This window comes from Nanorana parkeri, unplaced genomic scaffold, assembly GCF_000935625.1.
Source record: "Nanorana parkeri isolate BGI_ZX_2015 unplaced genomic scaffold, ASM93562v1 scaffold56, whole genome shotgun sequence".
NCBI lineage: Eukaryota > Metazoa > Chordata > Amphibia > Anura > Dicroglossidae > Nanorana > Nanorana parkeri.
The window spans coordinates 795,112-808,164 of NW_017306324.1; the positions used below are offsets into that span (position 1 = coordinate 795,112).

Consider the following 13,053-nt stretch of genomic DNA (forward strand, 5'->3'; position numbering starts at 1 on the left):
GCGAGGAAAAAAGGAGGGAGGAGGCCGGCGGGCGGGGCGGGGGCGGGGGGGGGACTGGGTAGTACTATGTGTCCCCAGTTATGATTGAACAGTAACTGCTTTACATCACTTCCTGTTCATTCATGAATTTCTGAATGGGTAGTAGCACTCACTATGGAGGCTTCCAACCATTCATAACTGGATGATAGTAAAATATTTTACCATCCCCAGTTTCTGAATGAATGGGAAGCCTCTGTACTGAGTGCTCTCCATTAATTTAGAATAGAGGCTGCAGAAAAAGATTGAGGACTCTGTGTCCTCAATTTATTTTTCTATTTCGAGGGAAAATATCAGGGGTCTGTTTAGACTCCTAATATTTCCCCAAAGCCGCCCCCCCCCCCCAGTGAAAAAAAACAAATAAAAAATACATCCGGGAGGCAGGGAGCATGATGACACTGCGCATGCATGGCGTTGGGTGACGTCAGACACCTGTTGGGGGGGGGGGGGGGGGCACAATTTTCTGTTCTTGCCTCGGGCGCAAAAGGAGCTAGCTACGGCTCTGGGTACCGAGCTGCATTAATCTGTGATTTTATATCTGCCTGCAGTGCAGCTTTAAACCTCAGCATATCAGTCCCAGCACATGCCATCAAAAGACTGCTCCTTCCATTTAAAGTCTAAAAGCTTGGAAAACACAAGGAGGTCCTTTTGTGTGAAAAGGGTTTTTGCTCAAACATTATATGGTAGGCAAAAAGGTCTCGTGTGTTACCGATTAACTGCTCACCTCAAAGATAAGAACAGATTCTTCAACTGGCCGGTCCCTCCAAGGGGATGGGGGCGGGTTGTGGCCTTTGATTTCCTCCACCTTTTGGTGGCAAACATAGGCGTGTCCCCTGGAACAAACACAAGTCTTCATTGAATCAGATAAATCACAAGGTGACCTCAACATTACTGAAACCACAACCCCAGGCAAACAAATAAATAACAAACTCATCTATAGTGAATGTTTTATTGACTTGTGATGCACATACTACTGTTATCCAACCATAGGATGCTATATAGCTTCATAGTCTAAGAGTGATGACCTTGATAAGGCTGAACTCTGGGATAAGCAAATATTGCCTAAATACAATAGCCTAGTGTATTCTTCCTTGAATCTTGGTGAGCTTTGTGTATTTCTTCCAGACTGAAACTAGGAGATTCCTGTAATAAAGTCCGGTCACTGCTGCTCTCTCTCCTTCTGCAGGGTGACTGGTCTTGTCTCCACCCCCTCCTGTAATAAAGACCGGTCACTGCTGCTCTCTCTCCTTGGGCAGGGTGACTGGTCTGGTCTCCGCCCCCTCTTGTAGTCTTCTGCAGGCAGACCTCTCACAGCTCTGCTCTCTGCATGGGCTATGAGCAGCACAATGATGTCACAGGTAATATCTGGGTTTGCAAAAGGCATTTGGTGCACACCATGGATTTATATCCTTTGTGCATATTGAGGAATACATTTAAATTAAAGTTTTTGTATTTATTGAGGTCGATATATATATATATCTATATATCTATCTATCTATATGCATTTCTGCCCAGAGTTCACCTTTTCAATGCATCTGAACAATACCGACACATTTCCCCTTGTTTTCCCTCTTTAAATGCTGCAATTACAAAACAGGAACCTGTTGATCTGCCAGAAATCCAGTGGAGTTTCTACTTTCGTTGTGTATCAAGCTCACAACACTGCCTCTACTGCACTGAAATCCAAAACAGTCTCGTCAGCCCTGTCCGAGATCTTCTCTGCTGGACTACAGAACAGCTCCCCTATGGTTATAGAGAGGGGGGCTCTGTGTGACATATGGATGAGGGCACGTTACAGGTCATAAACATCTGCAAACTGTAGAAATTATTTTTTCAAGGTTGCTGCACCTTTAAAGCCAATCTCTTAGCAAACCAAAAATGTACCCTTACCGTGGGGGCTACCCTTGCTAGGGTTGCCACCTGTCCAGGATTCACCTGGACAGTTCGGGTTTTGAATGCTGTATCCGGGTTTCATGGCAGCAGAAACCCAGACACAAGATGTCAGGTAGACAGGGGCAACCAAAATTAAGATAGATGCTACTGGCCGCCCACTAAAAATAGTCTAAACTGTGATATTTACATATTAATGGGAGGTGCCTTTTACATATGAATAAGCTGCGACTCATTCTCCCCCCAAAATATGTCCACGTGTCGCTAGAGTGTTCGGGTTTCGCTTTAAGAAAAGGTGGCAACCCTAACCCTTGCACTAGTAAAGTTTTTGTCTAAGGGCTACAGTAAAGCTGATTTACTTACAGTACAGTCCCTTCTACCCGGTGGTCAGCGCTCTCCTCTTCTGCCCCACCGCCCCAGCTAGTGGAATGTTCCTCGGCATCCTTACATTAATGCAGGTCTATGGAATCTGCATTAGACATGACGTCGGCGGTCCTTAGACCGGCAGAGCTAAGTGGAGAAGAGGCTGCGGAGACTGGTCTAGCCACCACGGTAGAATCGAGGGATCAGATAAATCTGCTTTACTCCAGCCCCTAGACACCAGAATCAGCATTTAACCCTCGCAGTGGCCTTAGACAGCCAGCAAGGACACTGGAGTCCCTCATAATGGTGGTGTGAAGACCCTTGAGCTCAGCAGAGAGGTCTCACCAAATCTACCCCCCCCCCAAGAGATTGGAGAAACCATCAGGTACTTTACCTCTCCAGCATCTACCAAAAACGGGAATATCCCTTTAAGCTCAGTCCTGGATTAGGTCGTTATAGGGTCCAGATTCCTGTACACCAAACACCCAACATACAGACAGATTGGCTCTCAGGAAGTTCCCCCAACTTTGCAGAAAATAACCTCTGAACAGAGGCGATAAAACCAGGCAATTGTTATGCCATTTACAGCTATTTTAGGCATCCCCGTTTCCAGCATCCTGCTACCCAAATAAAGTCTCCCTGACGGACTATTCACCTTTTAATGAGCTCCACCGCCCACTCGTACAGCTGGTCGAAGTTATCAGAGGCGTGTGTCACGGCGTACGGCTTGTATCCTGCCACAGGAAAGACACAGATTAATAAAGAATACAACACAATACACGGGCCCTTCCTGATCTCTCCAGACAGATATCGTCTCAATAAACACAATTCTGAAGGTCTCCTGGCGCCCCTCATCACCTTGTCACTCTTAGCAGAGACGGGCACAAACACGGGAAACGGGGACAGCCCGTGAAAAGAAAAGAAAATACATGTTCGAGCTCCGACAACACGAACATTGAATCTTGCTGAATGACTCACTCAGCAGGTTTCAGAAGTTAGAAGGGGAACGCACACAAAGCATGCTGCATTTGTGACAGATGGGATATGCAGGTTGTCTGCGTTGGGATCTGCTAGGCCTGGTTCACACCTGAGTGTTTCTCTGCACGCATCTATATGAAAAATTGTGGGTTTTTGTGCGCGCTTATGAACGCGTGTTTTATTGCGCCAAAAAGCATGCTGAATTCAAAACGCTATGTGTGAATGGAGCCGAATTATATCTATGCATTTAAAACAAAGTGCACTTATCCCTTTTGCCTCTTTACCCCGACACAGCCTAACCCATCCCTCTCAATCTACAGATGCACACAACTCAATCTCGGAGCCCTTGGAAGGGTAATGGGGCAAAAGGGATAAGTGCCCTTTGTTTTAAAGAGCACTTATCCTGTAAACCTAAACCCACCATGTTCATGTAAACCACAGTGGATTAAAGGTCTATATCTGTTGCATTACAATAAAGGTGCAACTACACAGAACGGCCAGAAGCGGCAGTGAGTTTTTTTATTCTTGAAATCCCTTTTAAAATGAAACTCCGGGTGAACAGCTAAATACACAAATTAAATACACATAAGGGAGATGTTTAATTTCCAAAGGACCTAAATTTCTATCCATCCGGTCCCGAGACTAACACAGTCCTTCCTGCCACACAGCACAATCTTGCCAGGCAGACAGGGGACCTGATTTTTCTCTGCAGCAGTTAAAGAACACTTACAGGTCTTGTCCCTCCCCCAGCCTGTGACTGGTCAGTGGCAGACTGATAAGCTCCTCCCCTCACTTTGCTCTCTCTCCCTATCAGCACAAGGTACTGCAGCACAACTAATTTACTCCATATGCAGACTCTCCCTCTCCCAGTCTCCCAATACATTGTGAATTTTTTTAAAGTCAGATTCTTCACCTATGGGGCTTCTTTGCCTCCACTGCCCATAAAATTGCAAACAGAAAAGAAATACCCCGGGGGCCGGGGTGCGTTCTGCACGGTCTGCTTTATGATGAAATTATTTAAGAAAATGTGTGAGAGGTGAAATAGAACAGAAACAGGCAGTCTCGGCTCTTTGGAATTCTCACAGGTTGGCTCTGGCGTCTCTTCTTGTCCTGGCATCTATAGGAGAGAGACATCCAGGGGGTTTCAGAGACGCGTGGGGATCAATGATAACATTACAGGCAACAACCATCCATTGCTATAGGCCTGGCACATGCAGCGGCCTCTGTATAAGTGTCATACACAAATGTATTCCATGTATAGAGTCAAAATCTTGTTTAGGAGCCGCTGAAACTACAGCATTGCGCCAAGTGCACATTACCATGTGTTTAATGAGCGCTGTCGCACAGCACACCTAGTGTGGTGCTGTGTGCTAGGTGCCTTTCCTATATTTACAATGGCACCCCAGCGTACCTCCTGGAGGCTGTGTATGCACTACTTTTTTTGTCACCGCAATGCATGGTTTTGCAGTAACATGTCCTGCAATGGTTCTTGGCCAACCAATGGAAGTTCCTTTAGTGGGTGGCCCTGTTGCCACCCTTCCATCAGGCATCCAAAAGGAGCTGGATGGAAAATTTTCAGGCGAACGGTGACGGCAACCAATTAACTGCTGCCGCTGTTGGGGTGTTCTGACAGGGGTACGCCCAGCACCGTCAGAATACAGCAGCCCAGCTGGAGTTCCATTTTTCCCCCCATTCAGCCAGGAGGTTGATGGAAAAAAAATTAGTATATGGCCAACTTAATGCTCCACTTTTCCCTAACACTGCCTTTGAGCCTACACTGCATGCGTGTCTGTTTTATGTACCTGCAGAACCCCTGAACTCTGGGGAGCTGAAAGCTGCCCTTGAATTACCTGCTGGGTATATCAACAAAATGTTTTCCTTTTATGCAGATGAAAAGATGCAATGCAACACGTCTGGAACAAAGCGAGTGCCAATTTTAGCAAAACACATGAAATCTTTGCCTACGCATTATTCCTTCATATGGTTTGTCTATAAAAGACACCCAACAACTCCCAGCTAGAAGGTGAATGCCGCCACCTAGAGGCCAATCAATTGTACTGCATTATGGGAAACAAAACTTCTATGGAACGAAGGACGAAAGACTGAAACATACCCAACCATTCCACCATGTCTTTGATAGCTGTAAAGTATTTCTCCTCTTCTTTTTCTGGGTTGGTGTCATCGTAGCGCAGAAAACAGATCCCATTATTGGCCTGTGTGTACACAGTGCTAACATAATGAGTGCAGTACAGAATTATCAAACCCATCGCCTATATGGTCCCAAACCTTGGTCAACCATATTTCAAACATATAGGATGCTTGGCATATCTGCTTCCTGTGGCCCTGGAGTCCATAATTTAGTATAAGGCCCCATAAACCAAACTACTATGGAAACCAGCAATCAAGAGCTGCAATTGAGTGTTAAATGCAGAAACCATAGCAGCCAGATCAGTGAAGGGTGAATAATCAGTGACTGCTACAAGTTTCTGTACATTTTCACTAATTTATAGGACAAGCCTGTATGTTTTATAAATATATATTAATTTACCTACTCAAACCTCTGCACCTAGTCCGCAAGCTGTCCAACATAGTCTATGGTGCAGATCCTTTACCTTTCAATGCATAAAGTTTCACATAACCCATAAGATACGATTACATTAAAATTGACTTCTGTTTAGCGATTAAAATCCCACACGCCACCTTGTGGCTGGAAGTTGTATATACAGTGAGCATAGGCTGCTATCACATCTACCGGACACTATGGAGAGCATACTGGGCTGTCTCCACTTGCCTTCAGGCATCAAGCAGAATCTGTATCCAAGACCACTCCCCTCCCTTCCAGCATCATGTTGGCTAATGGCTCAGGCCTGCACACTAAGAGGCATTTGCTGCCTGCATATAATTAAGTAGTCATTTTTACATGCATTGTTTAGCCTTAAATAGAAAGCAGCTCACCTTGGCATATCCGAAGTTAAAGTTGATGGCTTTGGCGTGGCCGACGTGCAGGATGCCATTTGGTTCTGGAGGGAACCGAGTCCTCACCTAGGAGTAAAACAACTCCAATTACAGAGAATGCAGTGAAGGCAGATGCACACAAACCAGGGTGTATACTGTAACTACCGTACACAATAAGGGACTTTTCCTGTCACAATTATCAGACAGTGGTACTGTGACAAAGGCTGCTCTAGATATTGCCCTGTACTACCAGGGTTCTTGCAGAGGTCGCTAGGGGTGTCTTGAGTATTGTGCAATTTATGACTCCCAGATAACTATATGAGCAGCCATATTGCAATGTCCCGGTTTCATAGTTCCAATAGAGAGATAAGGGCCAGTGTCAATTGGCTTTCATTTGCATCAGAACCACTTATGTTCCAGTGCAGGGCTATAGGAATGGAAAAGCAGTTTGAAGCTGCTCAAAAGCACCTGCAATCAATTCTGAACCATCCCTAAAGAGTCCCAAACTGATGTCAATAGCTCGCTGCATTTGCCTTTTGGCACAAGCCCAAAGCCTGTTGACACGAGCCCCAAGGTCTTCTTCATACAGGCTATAAAAGAGCAGTGTGTATGGCAAGATTTGAGCAGCTTTAAATCTTTAAGGAACTGTTCAGTTTCGATTTGAGAAGTTTACAATCGATGGGACTGCTGACTGTCACTTTACACAAACTGCCATCAGGCTTCAGTAGGATTTCAACAAGTTTCAAGTAGTTCTGAAGCTTACTGTAGTCTTCTAGCCGGCTGTTTAAAGCGACAGTCAGCACTCTTATTAAAAGGTCTGGGTTTACCATTTCTGCATGTACACCAAGTGTACATGCAGCAGGCATATGAAGTTGTTGTATATGAACACAAACTTACTTTTTTGTTATTTGTCATCTATCTCCTCAAAGCTCTTTTTAAAATGGCCACCTCTGTGCTCTGCAGGCAGTCTGTGTAATTAACAGTCTGTTAACACAATGCTGTGCTACCCTAGAGAACAAGCTTCTCTGTGGAAACTGAACTCTCTCTCTGAGCTTTCACCCTCATTCATTAACATTTATAGTGGCAATGCCCTCTGGACAATGCAGAGTAACCTGGAGAGGCAGAGCGGATGTGCAGTGATCTTGTTAAAACAACTCCCGGAGGGGGGCCGAGGTTGGTGGTTGTCGGCTGCTTTACAGCCTGTAAAAGACAATCCCAACCAGTGTCAGTTTGCTGTGGTGGGAATGTAGTATTTGTAGGAGAACTATGAGGTGAGTGCTTTTCACTCGCCTCATAGTTCTAGCCGACCTGTGACAATGAGACTGTCACAGGTCGGCTCAGTAGATCGGGAGGTGAGCGAACACATACCGGCGTTCGCTCACCTCTCGATCCTGTCACAGCTCTCTTCCGTGACAGGGGAGGGGCTGGATTCCCCCCTCCCCGCTCCGCCAGCGCTGACTGGCGGATCGAACGGGGGAGGGGGCAGGTACAGCTGGCTCTGCCTCTAGATAGGATCCAGACATAATTGCGGCGTCTCAGTATACCGCGAGCCGTAGCTCCCGGTATACTGAGCTTAGGGTGACGGGAGGACGCCAGTTTGTGTCCTCCCGTTACCCTAAGGAGAACTATGGGGAAAAGCCTTAACCCCATAGTTCTCCTTTAAAAAGTCCATCAAATTGATAATGTAAAATGTACACATATACATCATCACTGCATTACCAAAATAAATGCTAATCAAGGTGGAAATTGGGCTTTAAAGGCTTCAACAAAGCTCGATCAAAAGATCTGCAAACGCTTTGTAAATGCTTTCTGTACACATTGCTCTTAAGGTGCCCATACACCTTACGACCATCGCAAGACTTTTGTCTTGCGATGGTCATATGCTTCTTGAAAGCCCGTACGATCTGCCCACCTTGGACGGGCAGATCGTACTTGCGATCAAGATGGCGTATGGGCACCTTTACACTTTGCTGTTATTACCTGCTGTACAGACCTGTTTGCAATTTACTAATCCGACATTATGACAGGTTACTTTAAATCATACAATCTCAAAGTCCTTTTTTACAACATTGAGCTTGAGGACGGGTTTACCATATAAAACACAAGTCTCACATCTGTTCCCCTAGTTGTTGTAATTGTATTGTTACCTGTCCACCGGTGATCTCCAGGTGTTGCTTCAACAACTCCATAGTTTTTGGTGTCACCACGTAACCTTCCGTCTTGTAATTTTCACCTAAATGGAGAGAAGGTTATTTTGATTTCAGTGACACTTTACTAAAAATAGCTACATGTAACCAACTCATACATTCTTAAAGTGGGACAGAAGGTAACATGTAAAAAAATGAGGGGGTCTATATATTCTCACCATTACTTCACACTAACCGACATTGCAGCCAATGCAGAAGCAGAGAAAGCTTACACTGAACCACGGCACTCATATTTTGTTAGTTCAGACCTGCTCAGCTACATGGGAGGATGGAGAGCAGTCACACAATGAACCAAAAATGTTAGTTTCCTGCAAATGCCCCTTGGAGTGGGAGACCATAGGCAGATACGTATGTGTATTTGATGGAAGAATTTAAGATCCTACATTTAGGTTATGCGGCATTTTCTGTCAGAAATCTGGTGAGCTCACCTTCCTGTGCTTTCTGACAACTGTTATCCGTTTCATTATTCTCAGCTACCTCTGAAACCCTCCCCATGGTTTGGAGATAAGGGCAGATGTTCTGTGGTCGCAACACACTTGCTTTTCTAGGGTGACATCGCTGCTCCTTGATAGATACAGTAAAGTGAGTGAGTGTTGTCACCCTAAGACAGGAAGTGTGTTACTGGCAGGATCACCAGGTAAAAGAAAAAAACAAACAACTAATGCAGCCACCACATCCAAGGACTAGTAAGCTGCAACATATGACATTTTGACTCTATGACTAAGCCCCAATTGGGTGAAACGTGCTGGAAAAGATGGAGTAGGGCCTGGAGGAGAACTACGTGCTTTGGCTTGCGGTGTATCCAAGTGCCAATAAAGGTTTTTGAAGAATTTGGAAGAACTTAGTGGAGGTGCATCTTTCCGCATCAGGGAAGAACAGGCCACATCAAGACGCCACCCGCAGTTGGTGAATGGACCAGCAGACTGCCTGGACTGTTATCCTTTGCACACATCTGTTACATTTTTGGGTTTAGATACACCAAGTTTTTGATGTTCCTACTGCATTCAACAGAAGATAAAATGCATTTGAACTTAAAGCAGGGGCCTCTTGTAATATCCAAAGCAGTTGTACAGGATGGGCATTTGACTAAACTCAACATCCATGTCTCCAAGAGATAAAAGGACCCATAATGTTGGTCCAACTGTCCAGCCTTTACCACAAACCAATATATTTAATCTGGGTGGATTGCCCCTTTAAATCACTCACTAAGATCACCAAAACATTGGGTGCCATCTTGGTGAATGGTATAGGATAAACAATATACCTGGTTTATGGAACTTCAAGGCCTCTCCCCTTAGCTGCTCCATCAGTGAGGCAGTCTCGACTTTAACTTCACCTACGAAAACAAAAAAGGAAAAACGTATTAAGAATAATATAAGAGATACAATATACAAGACAGATTAACTAGGACTTTTTTTGCATCTCAGGGTCCAAGAGAACAGTGTGCTTGAAAAATGTGTGTGGCCAGGGAAGAACTGGCCATAAATTTGGGTAAAATATGTCCGCTCATTAGCTCCATGATGGAGCTTGCACAGGATTCATAATCTTCTCCCCTCCATGTGACCGTATTTCAACCTAATGATTGACTGATCATGCCCTAAGCACAACCACCTAAAGAAAGGGAGAAGGTATTGTGTTCCCCCATAACCTGGGGGAAGAGCATTGGGGGGTCCACAGCAATGAAACCATTGGGTGGAGGGAGTCCCATCAAGAGAGCCTCTGACTTTGCGGTGAATGGGCAAAGTGACAGATTAATTGTTAGCACTTCTGCCCTGCAGCACTGGCGGTCCCCGGTTCATATCTCAGTCAGGACACTATCTGTATGGAGTTTGCATGGGTTTACTCCGGGGGACATTGGCCATAGTATGGTATGCATGTGAAATAGGGACCTTAGATTGTAAGCTCTTTGAGGGCAGGGACTGATGTGAATGAATAGTATGTAAAGTGCTGCGTAAATTGCCAGCACTATAGAAATATTTGTAATAAAAAAAAAATATACATTTAAAAATAAAATATAAATAATATACAAAATTATATTAATTTTTGCCCATCATATACATATCGAGCACACAGCCAGCAGATGGCAATGCTCTGCCAGACCTATAGAATCCTATTCTACACTGTACATACAGTCCCATTTTTTTTTTTTTTCCAATAGAATTTCCAGGAAATTCAGTCTAATCTAAACTTCGGTTTTCTAGGAATCCTGGAGCTATGTGAATGCCGTCATAGGCCGAGAGACGTCAGCATGAGAAGCGCACGTGACTTTCAGGCACAAGGCAGCAGAGACTAAGTCTTCAGTTGGTATTTTAATCACCGCACACAGTGCTGCAGATCGGTTAGGAAGATTATTCTATGGAACAGAGACTCTACACACAGGATTAGAGGAAGGCTTTCATGGATACAACTTACCATTATTCACACACTGCCACACAAAGAATGCTTATAGGAGAATTATGAAAGTGTATCAAATATTGTACAGGTTTACAATGAAAAAGATCAGCTAGATGCAAATGAATGTCAATATAAATCGCAATGTTTTTAGGAATAACAACTCTATTATAAATGTAATATGGGGACAGACATTTGTTCATTATACAGAACTAGGCTTCTTTCTTTGTAGTGTTACGCAATGGTTGTGCTTTACTGCTCCTAATAACCGTGGAAGCCTAGGAGTTGGCCAATCTGCTTCAGTATCCTAAAAAAGATTCTCATAGAACATTGACCCTGGTTAGCTGTGCACAAGACTTTGACTTGCCTCCAAGCCCAGGTTAAAAAGGGTAATTCCACTTTCCCCAGGGATTGGTAAAATGGAATTACCCCCTCCAATCAGAAGGGGTAATAAACTGACATGGGTTTTCAACCCTTTCCTACTCTATCCCTCCAGCTAAAACTAAAAGGATTTGGCTACACATATACTTTTTATTGATGCTTTCATATGTTATACACATATATACAACAAAAGAAATAGAAAAACAAAACCCAACACCAAAATCCAGACAGTGGGCTAACAGCCCGGAATAATTTCATGCAAATGTCATGCAACATACATGGTAGGTTTACAACTCCAGAACAGAGAATATAAGTTACTAGTTAAACATATACTCAGTACCCCAGTATTGGTAGGCATAGTAAGTGGTTGCGAAGCGTTTCAGGGAGTGCGGAGGATGTCAGAAGCTCCAGTAAGCTACGGAGCAGTGGAGGTTATTTAAAAGGAGAACTATGAGGTCAAGGCTTTCCCCCATAGTTCTCCTTAGGGTAACGGGAGGACACAAACTAGCGTCCTCCCGTCACCCTAGGCTCAGTATACCGCGAGCATATGAGCGGTATACTGAGACGCTGCAGCGGATCCCGACATCGATGTCGAGATCCGCCCAGCTGCGTGACAGCTGGCTCTGCCTATCTATAGGCAGAGCCAGCTCTACCCGCCCATTCCTCCGTCCGTTCCGCCAGTCAGCGCTGGCGGATCAGAGCGGTGAGAGGGGAGGGGAATCCAGCCCCTCCCCTGTCACGGCTCTCTGCCGTGACAGGATCGAGAGGTGAGCGAACCCGGTATGTGTTCGCTCACCTCTCGATCTACTGAGCCGACATGTGACAGTCTCATTGTCACAGGTCGGCTAGAACTATGAGGTGACTGAAAAGCACTCACCTCATAGTTCTCCTTTAAACAAAGTCAACATTCGTATTAGCAGAAGAGAGCCAGGGGCTCCAAATGCGAGTGAAGCGGAGCGGGTTGCCCCTCTGCTCGTATGCAAGTTTGTAGAGGGTTAATGCTTGATCCACCAGCCTTTTCCAGTCACCCAGGGAGGGGGCCTTAGGGGTCCCCTACACTAGAATAGCATTTTTGGCATAAAATAAAAGCAGGCGGAGTAATGTCTGAGCACTCGAGGGCAACGGTAGCTCATCAAACAGACCCAAGAGGCAGAATGCAGGGTTGCTTATGTTGGGAAAACCAAGGTTAGCTTCCATGAAGGAAGTAACTTCGGACCAAAAGGTCCGTATGCGTGGACATGTCCAAAAGGAGCGTAGGAAATCAGGCTCATCACCACAGCGCTTGAAGCAACCTGGGTCGGATCGAAGGCCCATTTTACACAATAGAGAAGGAGTGTAGTATGCTTGATAGAAAAACTTCATCTGCAACAGTCTGTCTCTAGAAGCCATCACTGAGGACGCTAGAAGCCATCACTGAGGACGCTAGAAGCCATCACTGAGGACGCTAGAAGCCATCACTGAGGACGCTAGAAGCCATCACTGAGGACGCTAGAAGCCATCACTGAGGACGCTAGAAGCCATCACTGAGGACCCTAGAAGCCATCACTGAGGACACTAGAAGCCATCACTGAGGACACTAGAAGCCATCACTGAGGACCTTAGAAGCTATCACTGAGGACATGGCTACACATATACTTTAGAGGCAAGCGCCGGTGCTTGCAGTCGCCACAAGCTGCCTGTCCTTTATCATCAATGCCAGTTGATATGATTTGGCGGACGTGACAGTCTCACTTTAACAAACAGCCATTGTAGATCAGATCCCTGCTGTGGTACTGTTCAATCAGAGCTATGCTGACTGTCCGTTACGGGGTTAAAACGCACAGCACTGTTCCTAGTGCTCCATTATTAACCT

The 13,053-nt window shown here is 45.2% G+C and overlaps 1 protein-coding gene across 1 annotated transcript in view; it reads right to left on the bottom strand.

The window, feature by feature from the left end:
- Positions 1–13,053, bottom strand: part of QARS (glutaminyl-tRNA synthetase) — a 78,325-nt gene that overhangs the window by 19,285 nt on the left and 45,987 nt on the right. The window contains exons 8-13 of the mRNA XM_018576127.1: positions 9,694–9,765; positions 8,370–8,455; positions 6,223–6,309; positions 5,381–5,480; positions 2,945–3,023; positions 761–869 (exon numbers count right to left, since the gene is read on the bottom strand). Of these exons, the coding sequence (XP_018431629.1) occupies positions 761–869; positions 2,945–3,023; positions 5,381–5,480; positions 6,223–6,309; positions 8,370–8,455; positions 9,694–9,765 (533 nt within the window). The remainder of the gene's footprint in view (positions 1–760; positions 870–2,944; positions 3,024–5,380; positions 5,481–6,222; positions 6,310–8,369; positions 8,456–9,693; positions 9,766–13,053) is intronic.